General features: G+C 51.8%; 3 protein-coding genes across 5 annotated transcripts; 1 reads left to right on the plus strand and 2 right to left on the minus strand.

Annotated features, from left to right (window-relative positions):
• The first annotated feature begins 2,037 nt into the window (after positions 1–2,037).
• On the plus strand, positions 2,038–8,609 carry FUNDC2 (FUN14 domain containing 2). Its single transcript, XM_041396315.1, has 5 exons — positions 2,038–2,189; positions 2,637–2,787; positions 4,066–4,141; positions 5,297–5,431; positions 5,851–8,609. The coding sequence occupies exons 1-5, from the start codon at positions 2,171–2,173 to the stop codon at positions 5,926–5,928; spliced, it is 459 nt and encodes a 152-aa protein (XP_041252249.1). The 5' UTR covers positions 2,038–2,170; the 3' UTR covers positions 5,929–8,609.
• A 740-nt stretch (positions 8,610–9,349) lies between these two features.
• CMC4 (C-X9-C motif containing 4) lies at positions 9,350–17,784 on the minus strand. Of its 3 annotated transcripts, none has more exons than XM_041396313.1 (3): positions 17,545–17,784; positions 12,442–12,508; positions 9,350–10,783 (listed from the first exon to the last, which is right to left on the minus strand). In XM_041396313.1, exons 1-3 carry the CDS (start codon positions 17,782–17,784, stop codon positions 10,614–10,616), a joined length of 477 nt encoding a protein of 158 aa, XP_041252247.1. In that variant the 3' UTR covers positions 9,350–10,613. The 3 variants fall into 3 exon arrangements, with proteins under 3 accessions (XP_041252247.1, XP_041252246.1, XP_041252248.1); XM_041396312.1 differs by having other exon boundaries at positions 17,524–17,546; XM_041396314.1 differs by lacking the exon at positions 17,545–17,784 and adding an exon at positions 13,703–13,748.
• Positions 12,442–17,601, minus strand: MTCP1 (mature T cell proliferation 1). The gene is made up of 5 exons (XM_041396317.1): positions 17,545–17,601; positions 14,174–15,067; positions 13,908–14,078; positions 13,703–13,754; positions 12,442–12,508 (listed from the first exon to the last, which is right to left on the minus strand). The coding sequence occupies exons 2-4, from the start codon at positions 14,279–14,281 to the stop codon at positions 13,707–13,709; spliced, it is 327 nt and encodes a 108-aa protein (XP_041252251.1). The 5' UTR covers positions 14,282–15,067; positions 17,545–17,601; the 3' UTR covers positions 12,442–12,508; positions 13,703–13,706.
• Positions 17,785–17,901: the final 117 nt, after the last annotated feature.

Raw genomic sequence — 17,901 nt, forward strand, 5'->3', positions numbered from 1 at the left:
ACAGGGACACCCAGGGAACAGCAGTGCAGCAGGGCTGATGCCATAAACACCCCTGAGTATCCAGAAAATCCATCCCTGATGGACCTACGCTAGCATCAGAGTAGAGATACTGCCATGGAGGAGATCCCAAAACTAAGCCTGCTTTCCTCTGCTGGGTTTCCCTGCAGTAAGTGGGTCAGTGGAGCATTTCTGCTTTCTCTTGTTCCTCACATCAGAGGTGTCTCTGCATGAGTCAGGCAGCCGAAGCACTCACTGGAAGCTCCCATGGGCTGGTGGGCTCAGCCTGGCCATGGAGGCTGGGAGGTTGTGGTGGTGCCAGGAGGGAGAGAAAGCCTTTGAGATGGGGAATGGTGCTTCATGCCTGTACCTCCAAAGCTGAACACCTGGAAGGCACCGGGCAGGGAGCTGCAGTGGCTCTGGGCTGCTGAGGTGCTGGGCTCTGTCCTTGCACCCACCACACCAGGCTCTGCCTGACCCCACCACACAGGAGCTCCCAACCCTGAACCACCTCCACCTTGTCAGCCCAGATCCTTCTCTCCTGCTTGAGGAAGCTGAGCACCTGCACCAGATGAAGGTGCACATGCACTAGGAAAGATGAGGCCATGCCCAGGCCATCAGATGCCCCTGGCATCATCTGCAGCAGAGCCCACAGCTGGAGGTACCAAAGGAGCATGAGGGCATCCCCTTGCTCAGGGCAGGGGAGACAAACCCAAGGACATGTCATGTACCAGACACGCAGGAGACCCCAGCACCACCTGACACTGGTGTTCAGATTGCATTTCTGGAGGCCCCCCTGCCTCCAGCCACCCCTTCCCCAGCCACATCTTTTCTTCCCGTGCCCAGGGAAGTGCTGTCCTGTCACTTGGGTCCGAATGCACACACTGCTCCAGCCGGTTCCCCCTGATCAGGGCAGTGCAGGAAACACGCGGGACATTCCTGGAAACACGCGGGACATTCCTGGAAACACGTGGGACATTCTTGCAGTTCCCAAAACGTCCGACCTACGTGCAAGGGGCAACGAGGTGCTGGCATGTTTACTAGCAGGATGTCCTCACCAGGGCAGATGAGTGCTGCTGTTAGCTCCTAGAAGTTTTTAGTTCCTAGAAGAGTGTGTGTTCCTTTACCCATCCCACGCCGCCTGTGCTCCTGCTCCCACTCACACACTGTTTTCCATTAACCCCAAATGAGGGTCGAGTCTCCTGTGTCACAATCTCTCGATGACTTTTTTTTTTTCTTGTTGTGTCTTGGGATTTCCATCTTTGCTACACCGTGGGCAGCTGCATCCCCAGCTGGTAGGTAGGGGGCATTTGCTCTGCGGGAGTGAGTAATGGCTCAGAAATCAGAGGTGCCATTATTTCAGGGGAAACAGCAAGCTGTGTTCCTGCCATCACAGGGACACAACCGAGAGCATCACCGGGGCACAGCCTGGACACAGCCCGGGGCATCACCGGGGCATCACCGGGGCACAGCCCGGGGCATCACCGGGACACAACCGAGAGCATCACCGGGGCACAGCCCGGACACAGCCCGGGGCATCACCGGGGCACAGCTGAGGCCCAGGCGCGCCCCCGTGCACGGCCACGGCCGCGCTGCACCCACGCTCGCTCCCGTCCCTCCCCCTTCCCCTCGGACCCCTCTTCCCTCCTGTCCCGATCCCCTCGGGCCCCTCTTTCTTCCTTCCCGCCCGCCTCCCCGTGCCTGCCAATCTCTCCGTCCCTCTCCCCTGCAGTCCCTCTCTCCTGATCCCTCTCTCCCGCCGTCCCTCTCCCCCGCTGTCCCTCTCTCTCCCGCAGTCCCTCTCTCTCGCAGTCCCTCTCTCTCTCGCAGTCCCTCTCTCTCCCGCAGCCCCTCTCTCTCCCGCAGTCCCCCTCTCTCCCGCAGTCCCTCTCTCCCGCAGTCCCTCTCTCCCGCAGTCCCTCTCTCCCCCGCTGTCCCTCTCTCTCTCGCAGTCCCTCTCTCTCCCGCAGTCCCTCTCCCCCGCAGTCCCTCTCTCTCTCGCAGTCCCTCTCTCTCCCGCAGTCCCTCTCCCCCGCAGTCCCTCTCTCTCTCGCAGTCCCTCTCTCTCCCACAGTCCCTCTCTCCCCCGCAGTCCCTCTCTCTCCCGATCCCTCTCCCCTCGCCCCGCTGTCACGCGCACCGTGCCCGCGCCTGCGCGGAGCGCAGCGGCGTCATGGCGGTGCCGGGCGGAGGTGGGCCGGGCCGGGCCGGGCCGGGCTGGCCGGGATGGCTCGGGGCGCGGGTCCCCCCCCCCCTCTCCCCCTGGCAGCGGGTCCCCGGCTCCCCCAGCTCGGCCTCCCCGCCGCAGGGCGCGGTGTCGTTCGCTTTGCAGCGCGCGGCGGCGGCTGCCGGGGCCCGGCCCCGCTTGAGGGCCCGAGGGGGCGGCTCCGGGCACGGGCCCCCGGCCCCGGCCGCTCTGCCAGGGGCGTCTCCGAGGGAGTGAGCGGTCCCGGGCACGGGGTCCCGGCGGCCCTGGGAGGGGGCTGAGGGACGTGGGAATTCCCGGAGGCCTGGGGGAGTGCCGGTGCCCGGGAGCTGTGTGTCTGGGCAGGGCTCCCGTGCCCCCGGGCAGACGCGGGGCAGCGGCAGGGGGCTGCGCTACGGTAGTCCCGGCACTGAGCCTCTCCAGGTGCCCGCAGGTGCGAAGGACGACACATTCAACGTGCTGGACCTGGCGGAGTACACCAAGAACCGGCCCTGGTGGCGCAAGATGTTCGCCCCCAACTCGGGGTCGAGCGCGGAGAAATACAACGTGGCCACGCAGCTGGTGATCGGAGGGATCACGGGATGGTGAGGCGCGCCGGGGCTGCCCCCGCGGCTCCTGGCAGGGCTGGCTGGGTCCCCGCGGTCACGCTGGCAGGTGCTGGGTGAGCGCGTGTCAGTCACTCAGAGGGGGCGGGTGCTCAGCCTGCTGTCCCCTGGCGTGCTCTGCTGAGCTCTGGGACGTCTTAAATGCCGTCTGTGACTTGAAGAACTGACGCTGTCTCTAAGAGAAGAAAATGGCACCAGTCTGTAATTATTTTTAACTTCTGGCAAAAAGTGGTGCTGTTGAATTAGGACAGGCAGATATGAACCCCTTGAAACAAGGATGCTTTCTCCACTGGAGGTGGATGTGCTTCAGGCATCTGCGTTGAAAACCTCCTGGGCTCATAGTTCCCAGGGTTTCCTGTCACTTGTAGCTGGGACTGAGTGTGGCTCTATTTGTAACTTCATTCCCACAGCATCGTTTGAGTTGAACATTTTATGTAATCACTGCTTTGCCTCTTACCATGACCCTTATCTTGACCTGGCAACGGGGTGATCATTTAACAGTGTATGACAGAGCTTTGTCTTCTCACACAAGTGTGACCTGGCCACCCCTCCCTGATATCTTCACTAAGTGTGTTCAGAAATGGGTGAAGGCAGGTTACTGTGTTGTTTGCAGTGCTCATAAGGAACCGTGTTCCAAGGGAAGTGTGGTTTGGGTGGCAGAGCACCCCTGCCCGTGGCTGCATGACTGAGCAGTGGGGTGGTGCTGGCTGCAGGAACGCTTTTCATGTTGAAAGCAGGTAACCTGCTTTGGAGACCAGTATGGCCTTAGATCACTGCTGTGTGCTTGTTCCATCCTTTTTCTCTTCTGAGAAATGAAGAGATAAAGTAAGTAGTTGTTTGCTGCTTACTTTACACATAAGTAAGGAACAGGCTTGTGATTTGCTCCCCATGTTCTGTCATGGAGCAGCACATGTGCTCCCTAATTTCCCCTCAGAGATTATACCAGTTTAAAAAAAACCCCAACATCACAATGTAAAATCACTTGTTGATTTTGGTGAAATCACAGGTTTCTGGTTACCCTTTTGGGAGAAGGATGAGGTTGAAGAGATAAGAATGTGACAGCACAAAGTGAAAAGCTATAAAGCATCAATTTTGTCTGGGTGCAAATCCTTCTCTCTGGTTGCACAGGGGTTTCTTCTGCTGTTGGTCAGAATCCAGTCCTGGGTACCTGCTGCCAAAGGCAGCCTTGCCTGTGGGAAGCAGAGTGAGTAGTGTGTGTGGTTTCATTCTCCTAACTGAATGCTGGTTGGTTTGTAGGTGTACTGGATTCATCTTCCAGAAAGTTGGAAAGCTGGCAGCGACAGCAGTGGGAGGAGGCTTTTTCCTGCTTCAGGTGTGTATGAACGGCAGCCCAGGCTTTCTGAGAACTGTGCTGCTGGGGACAAAGGTCTCTCTAGGAACCACTGCCTGTTGGGACTTGTGGGATCAGTCCCCCCCTCTGCCAGGGGCTTGGTGTGGCTGTGAATGTCAAAGGTGTGTGTGCTCCAGGGCACATGGATGCAACAGCAGAGCAGGCTCAGTGTGCATAAACCGGTGCAGGATTGCCAGTGCACACCCACTGAGGATCTGCTACCAAAGGCCAGGCCAAAGGCACAGGAGAGCTGTTCCTGCAGGGGCACCTGAGTGGAGCAGGAGACAGCCTTGAGCTGCAGGGAGCCATGCTGCTGCTGCAGGACAGCCTAACATACTGAGTCTGTGGCTGTGGACATGGTGTCCCTGCAGAAACAGCCCTGCATGTCAAGGAGGATTTACCCATATCTGTGACATGCTTCCTGCCAACCTGGCTTCCCGAGGAGTCAGCCAGCACAGGTGGGGCTCACTCTAAAGCACTGGGGAAGAGGAGAGAAAGGAGATCTCTCTCCATCCTCTACAACTTGTGCTGGTTTCCAAGAGCCCTGGCATTGAGGGAAGCTGCTGGGATGTGTTCATGCGTCTGGTGCATCCTGGAGCAGGTAGAGCAGCTCTCAGGCCTCGTTCAGCTCTCACCTGTTTGCTCCTCAGGCACACAGGTCTTGTGTGTGATTCATTCTCCCTCACTCTCCTGGTTCTGCTTGTTCTGCTGAAAGTCAAAAGCTTGCTGGGGCAGAGGGAGTTCCACAGCTGAATCACCCTGAGCAGATAAAATAGTTTGAGAGGAATGGGCTGTTAATAGCTGTGCCCACCCACAGCAGCAGAACTGCAGGGAGTCCCAACAATATCCATGGCAGTTGTGAGGGGGAGGTGATCCCAGCTTTACATTGAGGAAGAGGCTGAAGCAGGCTAAGCTGCAATGTGTGCCCAGCTGTTGGGGGATTACTGTGGGAGACAGATGTTGCAGAACACTTGACACAGCTCCAAGGGTGGTGTTCTGTCCAGTTTGTATGCCAGTGTGCCCACTGGACCAGCGAGTGGGAGATGTCTGTGGTCAGGGACAGTGGGTGAGCAAGGGTCTGTTTAGCCATGGTCATACAGGACTTGAGGAACTTTTTTCTAATCCTCAAAACTGTAGATTGCAAACCACACGGGATACATCAAGGTGGACTGGAACCTAGTACAACGGGACATGAACAAAGCCAAGCAGCAGCTGAAGTTTCACACCAGTGGTAATCAAGTGCCTCCAGAAGTGAAAAGCAGAGTGGATGAGGTGAGACAGCTCTCCCAGGGCATGTGCTGGAGGGCCAGCAGAAAACAGGATTGACTCTTGAGCTGTTACAGATGTTCAGTTGTGCAAATACAATGAGGGAATTATTGCATTACAGCAAAGTGGGAGAGATGGCAAAAGCTGTGGATGTTGCCTGCCTAGAGTTTAGGAAGAGATAATTTCCCACAGCATTCTCCTGGAGGAGCTGGCTGCTCGTGGCTGAGCAGGGTGAAGATCTGGCTGTGTGCTGGTGCATTAGGGAGGGGAGGTCATTAGGTAGGAAGTTTTCCCAAATCTGAGCAGCGGCATCTCTGTGAGCATCACTTGCCTCTAGAACAGCCTGAGGGATTTCTTCTTGGCAGGAGGGTCAGTGGGTGGCCTGATGTTGTTGAACACTGTTGTCTCTTCTCACCCCTGCTTAGGTGGTCATATTTCTGAAGAAGAACGCTATCCTGACTGGAGGGTTTGCTGGAGGATTCATGCTTGGAATCGCATCCTAGAAGCTGCGCTCTCCTCTCATGCCCAACCTCCCCTCCCCTCCTCTACTGCTGTTATCTCTCACTTAGAAGTCAAAGGATGTTGCCAACAGACTCAGTCCCATCTGCTCACAGGTTCCAGCCCTTATTTCTTACAACGCTGCTTCTGATTTCCACCTTTTTCTTCTTTCTGGGCTGTTAGTGTGCTGGGGTTGGTCTGGAAGCTTACAACTCCCAGTGTATCATGATTTCCCACCAAATACGCCCAGTCTCAAATTTTCTGATGAGTTTTGACTTCATAAAAATGTAGTGGCAGAGAAACCTCTTAAATGTGCTTCTTCCAGGTGCTCAGGACTGTTATGTGTACCTCTGTCTGCCAGTATATGTGTCAAACTCTTCACCACTCTGTATGTGTCAGCTCTTACCACAATTTAGCTTTCAGTATTCCTGCCCTGGTACCTGGAACACCTCTGCTTCCCTTTGCACAGAGATGATCTGTGCAATCCAAAATGTGGTTGACTATCCTGGGGTGGATGCAGAAGTGTCAAAGAACAGCCTGAGCTGCATCCAGGACAGGGGAATATGGATTTTCCTGCCCTCCCCCTGCTGTTTCACTGCACATAGATGGCCATTTGGCTTTGTGTCTGCTGGTATCCTTCCCCACACAGGAATTGCAGCACTGGCACTGCTGATGGAAACTGAGCACTGAGGCTGACTCTCCAGGCCCTTTCCTCATCATGTGTTCTGAAAGTCACCAAGTTCTGTGCTGTAGAGCCACCTGATTGCTCAGCCTTTGAGGCTCTCTCCTGCTTCCAGCAGGCCCAGCCTGGCTGTGTCAGATGGGGGTATTTCAGCTGTGCCACTTACTGTAAATCACTCTCGGCCTCTGGCTGGGGTTTCCATGTCCACCACAAACTTCTCTGGTCACTTTGGCACTGGTGATGCTCCTTGAGCTGTAGCCTTGTGGACTGGACTGTAGACAGGAAATGCATCCGTGCTTAGAGTACACTGTACTGGTCCAGGTCCCTGTTGCCAGCTGTACTGGAGAAAGGGGGATGGTGTGAAATCTGGAGTGCAGTCCTTTACTTGCCTCTGAAGAGCACAAATTCCTTCTCCCTGGTCTCTACAAGCAACTGAAATGACAAAACTAGTGAAAACCAGACCGTGCTCTTGTGAGAGCGGTTCGTTTGCATATTTCTGCCTCAGTTCTGTTCCTTCCTTCTTTGTGTTTGCCATTTCCACAAGAAAAGCTGTTTGCTTAAATCCTTCAGCTGCAGCCCTTCTCCTGCAGGAGATGAGGCAACCCAGGTGTAGAGCTCAGCTGTTTTTGGACAGTCTGACTCAGTGCAGTTGTATGCAGTACGAACAAACATCCCCCAGGGTATTCTGCAAGCACAGAGACTTGTCTGACAACTTGGTGATGTCCTCCAGCAGGTATAGGTAGGGGTTCTTGCCCAGAATGTGGGATTTTATGTGAAAGCTCATTCTTCAATGGGAAACATGGCAGGGAGCAATGACACTCATGGGTGGGTGGTTTGCAGCACCTGGCTCAGCAGCTGCACCCCATTTCCAGTGCTGTGCCAAGGCTCTGTGATCTGCTGCTCTCTGTATGGCTGGAAAGGGGATCTTCCCCTGCGGGCTGCTGGCAGAGCTGAAATGGTGAGTTCTTCTCCAGAGGGCTTGGAATGAGCACTTGCAGTTTGTAATTTTGTTTCAGCTCTGCTGATTGAAGTGTCCATATAGCACCACATTGATGAAGCTGTTTTCCTCACCTTCAGGATCTGAAAAGAGGCTGCAGGTAATCAGGAGATAGAAGCTGCTGTCTTTGCTCCTGTCCTGCCATACATGGCCAAGGAGAACGAAGGAGCAGCTGGGCTCACACCCTTTAACAATGGCCTTCCTGAAGGCCATCCTGGACTGCAGGAGTGATGGGATGCAGCAAATAGGTCTTCAATAAATTGGTGTTTAGCAGTGGAGTTACAGACAGTGGTGGGGTTTTTTTGGGGGGTTTGGTTTGTTTTTCTGTAGGATCTGCAGATGTGAACATGCGTAAATAGATAGATTGGTCTTGCAGGGTATCTCTTGTTCCTGTAGACAACAGCATTGCTGCTCTTTGGCTGGGTGGGCTGCAGAACACAGCTTTTTCTGAGATGCACTGATCTCCACAAAGCTGTCTCCAACGACAAAGCTCAAAGCAAATCATTAACAGGCCTTAGGGATGTTTTTCAGGCTCAAGTCACTTCTGCCCAGCCCTAGGTGGGGCGAGTTCTGCTCAAGTCCCCGTTTGCTACAGAGAGAAATGGCCCAAAGAGGGAGCTAAAATGCAGCTGAAAAGGGAAACCATTAACAGATCCCTGCTGAGTTTGATGTGAATGTAGGCAGGGAATGGACAAGGACATCAGGATGTGGCAAATCTTTCTGCTGTGCTGGTGTTGGGCTCGTGGCTGGCACTGTTTGATGCTGTGGGGCAACACTGGAAGCTTTGATGCTGGATCAGTCTCTGTGGGGATGCATTTTCATTGCTGCAGGTGCCAAGATGAGGTGTCCCCCTCCCCACTCCTGCTCCTTTTAGTGTTGTTTCAACAACTTCTGACATCTGTTACACTCTGAGAAGATTTCAAACACATTAGGCTTTTAAAGTGGTTTTATATATTGTATGTAAATGCTTGTTGAAGTGATATTTTATTAAACAGTTTTGCTCTAAATGCTTCTCTGTGTGAGGTCTGTTGGCTTCCTGGGAACCAGCACATTCCTGTCACAGGAATGTAGGCAGGTAGCACTTGGGAACATGGGTTAGTGGTCAACTTGGCAGTGCTGGGGAATGGTTGGGACTCAAAGGTCTTTTCCAGCATACATGAGGTTATGGGGGTACCAGTCTCCCCTCATCCATGCAGGTAACCTGGGCTACCTTAATGAATCCTTCCCCATGATCATCCTGGCACCAATCACCCATATTCCCAAGAATGTGGGATGCTGCTAGGGCAGGAGGTGGGTCTGTAGCCAGCCTGGGTTGCCTCTGCTGAGCAAATTTGCTCCACCCAACTTCAAATGGGCATGGAGACAAGGCTATTTCTTTTTTGTAGGTGCAACAGAAGCCTAAATATATATATTTTATCATCTATTGGTGACTTTCTTTCCACTATTCCGGCTCAGGTAGGGCAAAAGAGAAAAATTTGCTACTTGTCAGTGTTTGAGGTGATTCACAACACTGTCATCACTTTTCCCTACTTTTCAGGGACACTAAACCCCATTTTGTCTTAAAGGTTTTTTTCTTGGGGGCGACGGCAGTGGGAGGGGAAGACAAGCCCTATATTATCCTGATCTTCAGCCCCAGTTACAAAAACACCAAGCAGTTCCTATTCAAACATGCTCTCACACGGCTCTGGGCTGTGAACGGCAGCCAAGCCGCCCCGCTTGCAGCTCCACAAACAACCAGAGACCACAATTTGTTCCAGTCGTTTATTTTGTACCATGGTATTTCAGAGCAGTGAATACAGATGGTTTGCTCTTCTAGGCTTCAGTACACACAACTATTGTGCCTAGACCTCAGTGGTTTATAGAAGCTCTATTTCATAAGTAAGTTGTACTTCATCACAGCACAAAAGTCCTTTACGGCTAGATCTAATACAGAGTTAGGGCTAGTGGGTTGGGAGCCTGATATTTGGGTGCCTGGACTCCTGCTAGAGGTGACAGCAGACAGGCAGCTCTGAGGGGTGGTGCAGGAACCTGTCTATGAGCTCTTCCTACAGGTCACAGGAAATTCTGCTGCGTGGCCGAGAGCTTCTGGAAAGCCATCTCTCCTGGGGTCCAGACACAGCCGGCTTGGGAGTGAGTCTGGAATGTTGTGTGGAAAATAACTGCCTACAACTGCTTGTTCAGTAAGCAGCACCTAAGTCAGTTCTTGGATCTAGCCCAGGGCTCTGTGACAGGCCTTTGGGTATCAGCAGTTTTAACTAGACTTGGATTCAAAGCATATTGCTTAAAGGTGTTCAATTAGACATAAATTTATAAATTTTGTATCAACAGTCAAATCTTTCAAATGAATATTGCTTTTTTAAAAAAATATCCTATCCCTGTAGCAATCCCTGAAATTATATTCCTGTAACATCTTTATCATGCAAATAGCAGCGTGTAGGCAATTCAAATATAAAATAAACAACTCTGTCCAGTGGAAAAGTGAGGCACTTAGGCAAAGTGACTTGTAGTCACTCGTGATCTATACAAGACTTAGGAACAATCATCAGACCTGATGCCCATTCTTGAGCTTGAACCACTGGACAGGCAAATGTTGTCTGGAACTACTGCACGGTGGCAGCGATACCTTTGTTGTATCAAGATGGGTTTGTTTCATGTTTAAACTCACTCTTCTGAGCTCATTTCCTGTACCTCTCGCTCCAGAAGCCAGAACAACTCGGCTCCAATTCTCCATTTTTAGAGCAAGGATGGATTAGAGTAAGGTAAGCATCCTAAAAACATCAAGTTGACATTTCACAGGTGTGATGCAGAGGCAACGTAGATTGTGTTTTCGTACAGAAAATAAAGTTTGTTAACCAGGCCATATGTTGGTACTGTGTAATGCTTTTTGGTGTGCTGAACGGTGTGTTCCAGGAGCAGTCTGGCTTTTCTGAAAGTCTAAAGAAGGCTTGAATAAACACACACGAGCTCTTCAAGTGAGTCCGTGCTCCAGCGCCTGCCGGAGCTGCATTGTGTTACTGAGGTGGTGGGGAAATTCCTTTTGAAGCCAGCTTAGCCTTTTCTCTCTCCCTTTCTTCTCTCTCAAACCCTGAACAACAGATGGACCTGCCCTTGGTGTACCGAGCGCAGCATTTCCGCATCTCCTGCAGCGCAGCTTCGCACTTGGACTCCACGTAGTTGTTCGCTGCAAAATAAGAAGGAGACACCAGGTCTGCAGAGAGGAACAGGCTTTGTTCCCTGAGGGAGCACGCCTAGCCCAGCTCTTCAGCTGCTTACAAGCATTCCATCATTTTCTTGCTCACAAAAACCTCTCTCTAGCTGCAGCTATCTAAAGCTCTCTGTGACTCAGAGAGGAGTCCTGCAGGAAGAGGCCGAGTCTGGTTTGAGTTAAGAACCTCCTGCCTGTCTGCCCAGAAACACAGCCACCTGCTCTGCCTTGGATGAGCTCTGCAACCACTACACAACTGCACTCAGACCCACTGTGACTGTTACAAGATTAAAAGAAGCAACAGCAGCATAATGTGAGACACACAGCACCTGTGGAGAGCCCAGAAAGCAGCAGTGAACACCTTCTGGTTAATGAGCAAACCACACTGCTGTGATCACTGGGCTGTGAATTCCCTGACTGGGTCGGTGAGTGAGCTGCAATACAAACACACACATCACCCCTGAGAAAAAGGTCGTGGTGATTTCTGCTAGCTGGCAGCCCAGGAAGCACGGCAGGCCCTTGGAGAGGAGAGCTGATCTGCCATAACCTGCAGTTGATGAGTGCTCCAAGGCTCTCCCAACTGTCCCTCTGCCTTTGCAGCTTTGTTTCTAAAACTGTAGCTATGTACAGGCACGCCATCATCTGTCAAGGATGCATTCCTGAAAGTCACACACAGACAGGAAAACACAAAAAAGATTTACAGCAGGCATTCAGTCTCACAGAGGAGCAGCAAGATCTTTGGAACAATGACTTTTGAGAAGTCAGCATTCTCCCACCCTCTATCTCACACACTGGGTACAGTGACTGTGCATTCCTCAGCTAAGGCTCTGTACTTTAATTTTTACAGGGGAAAATTGCTTTGCTCTCTGTTTCATGTGTGCACATCAGACAGCTCCACAGCACAAGAGATGAGCAGCAGCAGTGACAGTGATGTGGACATGCAGCAAAGAGCTTCTCTGCCAACACTTAACCATTCAGATCAGCACTGCACACAAACCTACACAGGAAAAACACTTGGAATAACTTCCACAAATGTTATAAAAAGAACATTGCCACAGATGGGACCAAAATAGGGTCAATCATCAGCTTTTAAGTGCAGTAATACAGGGAGAGAAGGTGGTCCTTCATGGGAGAATGCTCCAAATCGTGAGGACATTAAAGGTAGACTCTAGACAATTGCTGGGGACATGAAGACCATCTCACACCTCGAGGACAGATCACCCAACCTGTTCCTGACAGAATTCTTGAAACACCCCTGGAGCAGCTCTGCAGTCTTCTCATGCAATCCACCTACTCCCTCACTAACCACACTGTAAGAGAGCTTATTATAATGTCTAGCTCTTCCTGCCCACAGCTGAGTCCCAAAAATACACCTGGGATCTCACTGCCAGCATGGAGAACACTCCAAGCACATTACTGTTACTAATGATCTGCTTTATACTAATGATGTCTCATTATTTACAATTAAGCACAAAGCAATTCTATTAAAATCAGACATTATAATTTTGTTCATTTTGCAACCAGGCAATGCTAATGTGCTTTGTTCCTTCTCAAGGTGAAAGGACAAGGTTAAGTTAAAAGAATTAAGTTCCACCAAAAATCAAGACACCAAAGACAAAAATGACACTTGGTACCTTGCAAGCATTTCTGTATTTCACAGGCTTGTTTCTGGCAGGGATCCTTCCGGGACATGTTCAGGAACTAAAATGATAGAAAATATTACTGTAGATCAGGGTTCTTTTCAGGGGGTGGGGGAAAGACAATGTCCTACAGCCACATCTTTCAGGAGCTCCCAATTTCCCCCACTGTCATCACTCAGAAAACATCTACTGCTGCTTCCAGGTGCCTGCCAGCATACACAAGAACTCTCTGTCTGGCTGAAAGATGATGATGGGGACAATGAATAGAATAAGTTTCATGTCATTAAGTTTAAAAGCCTTTTTCTTTTCTCTAGTTAAAATGTGTCCTTTTCCACTTGGATGTACAAAGATTCCAGAAAATATTCAAATTAACACAGCTGACTAAATTTTAAGAGTTTTCTATCTCTAGACCATATACTGAGACAGATACTTATGTGAAATCCACCTCTGTGAGCTTTACACAACCAAGGATTTGGTGGCAAGTCATGGAACCACAGCTGGAGAAGGCATTAAAAAAACAATCAACCAAACAACTCAGTTGTGTATATGCCACAAAGCCAAGAAGAAGGGCTCTTTTCATTTTGTTTCAGGAGGAAGTCTCTTGGAAATCCTCTCCTTCTGTCCAAAAAAACCCCTCAATCAGACTGGAGGACAGCTCCATCTTGTTCAAATCCATCGGAAAAGGATTTCAGACACTTGAGTTGATTTTTCTGCAGCTGTGACACCTGTAACTGTGTCAGTGTAAGCTCAAAAGCCAAGCAAAAGCTGGTGGTACCAGTAGTTGAACGGGAGACCTCTAGGAAAGCACCAGTGTCACTGAGTGTGGTGGTGAGACTGAACCCTCTGAGCCACAGTTCAGCCTCTGCTCAGAGCTGGGAGCTGCTGCCTTTCCAGTTTCTGACAAGTCAGCAGCCCACAGCAGTTCCCAGTATCACTAGGGCATTACTTGCAGCATCCTGGCCGAATTCCACTTGGGGCAATTACATTCTGCCTACCTAGAACTCCCCCTGATGTTTCACTTGGTCACAATACTCCTCTTCACTGCCTGTCCTAAACTCTTGTGTGATGCTGCTGTGTGTTAACTGCTTCCACCTCAAAGGTGGCTGCATTTCAGTGGAGAGAGAACCTTTTATTGTACAAAACAGACAATGGCATCTTCCTAGAGCCACTGCTCCCGAAAGACAAAAATTCACATTAAAGAAAGACTGGGAGTAAACAGCGCACAGTACAAAGCAGGGGTAACGTCTGCACATACCAGATTAATCCCCAGGCACGAGTTTAAGCAGCAGTTCTTCAACACCACCAAGCTGTAAGTGACAAGGAAAAGTTCAATACGTCTACAGTTACCGTGGTTGAGCTAATGGACTTCAACAAAGTAACAGTCCTTTGCCGTCCCTCAAGGATCTCAAATGACTTCACAAACAGGAATGACTATGTTCTATTGTCGCCACCATCCTTACCATGAGATGGTGCTCTATCTCCCAAACGCGAGAGTTACTATCCCTGTACTGCTCACCCTGGGACAGCTGCCACATGTGAGGCAGCCGGGATGGGGGGAGCTGGCTGGGTCGCAGCGCCTCACCCAGGGGAACCTGAACTCTTTGGATCCGAGCCCTCAGCATACCTTCCTCCTGGGGGAAAGTAACAAACAGAGCAGGCAGTTACTGGCAGAGGCACCTGAAACAGCAACGCTACAAGCACGGGGAAGCTCAAAGCACACACTTGCCTCTTCCGCAGCCACGAGCCAGGTTTTGCGGTGCTCATCGCAGTAAACCCCCACGCGCCGCACCCAGAGGCGCACGGGAGGAGCGCCTGCCTCCCCTCCCTGCGCCATGCCGCAGGCGCCTCCGCAGCTCAGCCGGACGGCATCGGCCCGCGGGGCGCACTCGTGGTCACGGAGAGAGCCCCGGACCGGGCAGCCGGGTGCTGTCTGACTCGCTGGATGAGATGCTACGTGCGGAAACGTCCCTAAAAGTCAGCTCGGGAGGCCGAGGTGGTGCCTGAGGCAGCGGAACCGTCAGGCCGAGTCGTACGCCGGGACACGCGGGCTGGGCGGCACCGGTAAGGCATTCTGGGCAAAAGGTGCTATCGGTACACAGTTAAACCCTGCGAGTATTGGCTTTGCTCATTCCACTAACAGTCCTATTAACAGTCTTTGTGTAAAACGGGGGGGAAAAAGAGGTGGTCTAAATCCCAAAAGCAAAACTCGTGACCAGCAGTGAGGTGAGCTTAACAGGAACGAAGATCACTCTGGAGACAGAGCACAGAGCTCGGTGTGCAGGACTCTCATCTTTGGAGCTCGCTGAGCTGTCGGGGTGCAGGGTCCTTTGTCTCATCTCTCGGGGTGCCAGCACTGTCCGTTCACACCCAAACTCCTCGGGAGCAGCGCTCAGGACTGTGTCACTCGGCTTCTGGCTGGTCACAGAGAGCCACCGCCACGGGCAGAGGAGCTTGGGGCACTCAGGTGCTTCCTGCTACTGTAACTTTTGTTTAACAGCACGTTTATCTGTGTGCCAGTTAGATCGAGCTGAGCCATTAGCAAATGGAGGTCAGGGGAAATGATTCTCTTTGAACCCTAGAAGAGGTAATCAAAATGGTACAGACAGTCTTCATCCTTTATCTAGGTGTAAAGTAGAACAAAGTTAAGCTGTAACACATAAAACATCCTCCTGCTATGAAGCAGATGCAATATTCCTTATCCCAGTGAAACACAGCGGTCTTCTGAAACCTTGTAAGGTTATAAGGCATATTTCAAACAGCAGCAAGAAAATCTGGGTACAAAATAAAGGATGGAAGGTCAGGGAGAGAAAAAAATAAACTGCTATACATTGGGGTGCGTATATAACAGAAACTACTCCTCCATGATGCCTTCCATACCTTACATCAGTGCTTCTCTACCTTTTTGAGAACAAAACACCAACCACGGATCAGCCTGAACAGCACCAGCACAAGGAAAACTCTGAGTGATTTTATTCCTTCTTTTTTTCACCCATTCTGTTTGTTTCCTTGCTTGATGTGTGGGGATGTGTATGTGCCCTACACAAAGCACCACTGTTCTGGCTGCCATCCTGTGATGAAGAACAGGCATTCCAAGGAATGCCCCACCAGCTGGATCGCTGGCATTTAGAGGAATGTGACTGCAGTCTGACAAGCCTCACAAGGCCTTCAGGAATTAGGGTTAAAGGGACATTTCTGTAATTGTTTTCCTTTCTGCTTTACCCTAAGCCACATTACAAATTTAAACCCCTGTGTGGAACTCTGCCCAACAGTGAAATGCAGCAATTGCCACTGATCATTTTCAGTCAGCTGAACACAATCACCCCAGGAGGAATTCGGCCAGGATACTCTGCTACCCTGCAGTAAACTGCAAGAAGCTCCATCATGATCAGAAATGCCCAAGAACTTGCTTTTATTCCATTCAAAGCTGGAATTTTTACAGCTCATCATCCCCAGAACCAGAAGGCTCAAGACTGGCTCCAGCAATAGAAAACCAAGTCTCAGTAAGTGAACTGTGTTTCCTACTGTAGGTAAGCTCTCCTGGAAGGTCTCCTGTCCAAATACTGCCCTGGTCCAGCCTAGCAGGGCTAAAGCACACCAGGCACCTCTGTGTTCAGGGGGAGTGGAGATGGCAGCGATGACAGATCACAACAGAGCAGGTCTCCTGCAGGGGACACTGCACAGCGGGCAGAGGTTACTGTGTGTTGTCACCCTTTGCCCCAGTGAACTGCCCCAGGCCTCCCCAGAACTGCAAAGCTGAAAGGCTCAGTCTGGCCTGTGGAGGTGCCACATGGAAACCCTGAGGTCAGGCAAAACCGTCGATTGGTTTGGGGTGGGACAGGAATGGGGTTTGGGCTGGGACAGGAACGGGGTTTGGGGTGGGACAGGAACGGGGTTTGGAGTGGGATAGGAATGGGGTTTGGGCTGGGACAGGAATGGGGTTTGAGCAGGGACAGGAATGGGGTTTGAGCTGGGACAGGACTGGGGTTTGGGCTGGGACAGGAATGGGGTTTGGGCTGGGACAGGAACGGGGTTTGGGCTGGGACAGGAATGGGGTTTGGGCTGGGACAGGAATGGGGTTTGGGGTGGGACAGGAATGGGGTTTGGGCTGGGACAGGTGTCTGCAGCACCCAAACACACCAAAGAAACTGGAGATTCCACAAGCACACGCTCAGACAGTGCACCTGAAAACATGCACAGTGTCTTATTGCTGCAGGTTTGATTAGAAAGCAAAAACAAAGCCTGAAGGAACACATGGGTGGAAGGAGAAGAGAGCTTACTTATATTTTAAACAAGTTTTAAACCCCAGTTCTTACACTGCTTGCTTCATAACCTATCAAAAAACCCACCACAACCAACAAAAACCCCAACAGCTTAAATTTGCAGGATTGAAGCATCATCCTTTGAGACTTTAACATTCCCATCAACACAGCTGTAGAAGGCTGAGCTGTTCAAAGTGCTGTTTTGGGGAGATTCAAATCCCAGTCCTCACAGACAGGAATAATACTGGCAGATGTTCTGTCCATCTTAGCATCAATCTTAGAAGTTTAATGCTGTTCTGGGACCTGGATGGATTTCTGAGCCATACTATATGGATAAATGTCAAAGTGGCCGGGAGGAGGAATGCAGCTTGTAGCGACAACAATTTATTTGGTTTTGTTGGGTACATTAAAATATTTTATGGAAAGAGTGAAAGAAATTGCTCCAGATGCTGCTTGGACCACCCCAGAGCTGGAGGTCAGTGTGCTGAATAAATTGCACCCTTTATCACCTTCTGTTCTAAAAAGCAACTGGGAGTTCAGCTGCCATTTAGGAAAAGCACTGTGCTGACACAGTTGCAGCCCCAGAGCAAGGCTGGCCAGCCTGGCCTTCTGCTGGGCCAGGAGAGCTGCCTGCACGCCTCGGGGCTACGAGGCTGCTGAGCCTTCCTGAGAAACCCAGCCCGGCTCGGGCAACAGCTCGGGGATCTGGTGACTTAAGGGCACGTGGAGACACTCTAAAGCTTCTTCTTGGGGGTTTGGACTCTACTCTGCCTGGAGCAAGCCCCTGTGACTCCACGCTCCGCTCTGCCCGACCTACTGAGGGGTAGCAGATGCTCACCGACCAGCCGGGCTGTCCAGCAGCGTGGGGAGGGCAGGCCGAGCTTTGGTGGGATCTAAAACAACAGGAAGACAAAAAGATGGACATAATGCGGGGGGAGCCACGCCGAGGGGCGGGGAGGGCGAGGGAAGGGACGCAAGAGCCGGGCCGGGGAGCGGGAGCCGGGGCAGCGGGGCCAAGCCGGGCAGGGAGCGCCGGAGGGGAGGGGGTGTGGCGCGGGCGTGGGACAGGACCGGCCATGGCGGGGCGGGCGGGAGAAGGGCGCAGCACATCGCCGCAGCCACCGCGTCTCCCCGGGCCGGGGCCGCGGGGCCGGGCGGGCGGCCCTTCCCGTGGGCGGCACGGCCCTTCCGGCGC

The sequence above is a fragment of the Onychostruthus taczanowskii genome, unplaced genomic scaffold, assembly GCF_017590055.1.
Source record: "Onychostruthus taczanowskii isolate IOZ18803 unplaced genomic scaffold, ASM1759005v1 scaffold13, whole genome shotgun sequence".
NCBI classification, from domain to species: Eukaryota; Metazoa; Chordata; class Aves; order Passeriformes; family Passeridae; genus Onychostruthus; species Onychostruthus taczanowskii.

Coding starts and splice junctions, on each gene's coding strand:
- FUNDC2 (XM_041396315.1), top strand. Junction 2,788..4,065: donor ATCGGAGGGATCACGGGATG/GTGAGGCGCGCC, acceptor GTTGGTTTGTAG/GTGTACTGGATTCATCTTCC. Junction 4,142..5,296: donor GAGGCTTTTTCCTGCTTCAG/GTGTGTATGAAC, acceptor TCAAAACTGTAG/ATTGCAAACCACACGGGATA.
- MTCP1 (XM_041396317.1), bottom strand. CDS start 14,281: ATGGCGCAGGGAGGGGAGGCAGGCGCTCCTCCCGTGCGCCTCTGGGTG. Junction 14,079..14,173: donor GGCTCGTGGCTGCGGAAGAG/GCAAGTGTGTGC, acceptor ACTTTCCCCCAG/GAGGAAGGTATGCTGAGGGC. Junction 13,755..13,907: donor AGATAGAGCACCATCTCATG/GTAAGGATGGTG, acceptor TGTCACTTACAG/CTTGGTGGTGTTGAAGAACT.
- CMC4 (XM_041396313.1), bottom strand. CDS start 17,784: ATGGCCGGTCCTGTCCCACGCCCGCGCCACACCCCCTCCCCTCCGGCG. Junction 12,509..17,544: donor CTGGACAGCCCGGCTGGTCG/GTGAGCATCTGC, acceptor CTATCATTTTAG/TTCCTGAACATGTCCCGGAA. Junction 10,784..12,441: donor AATACAGAAATGCTTGCAAG/GTACCAAGTGTC, acceptor CTTATTTTGCAG/CGAACAACTACGTGGAGTCC.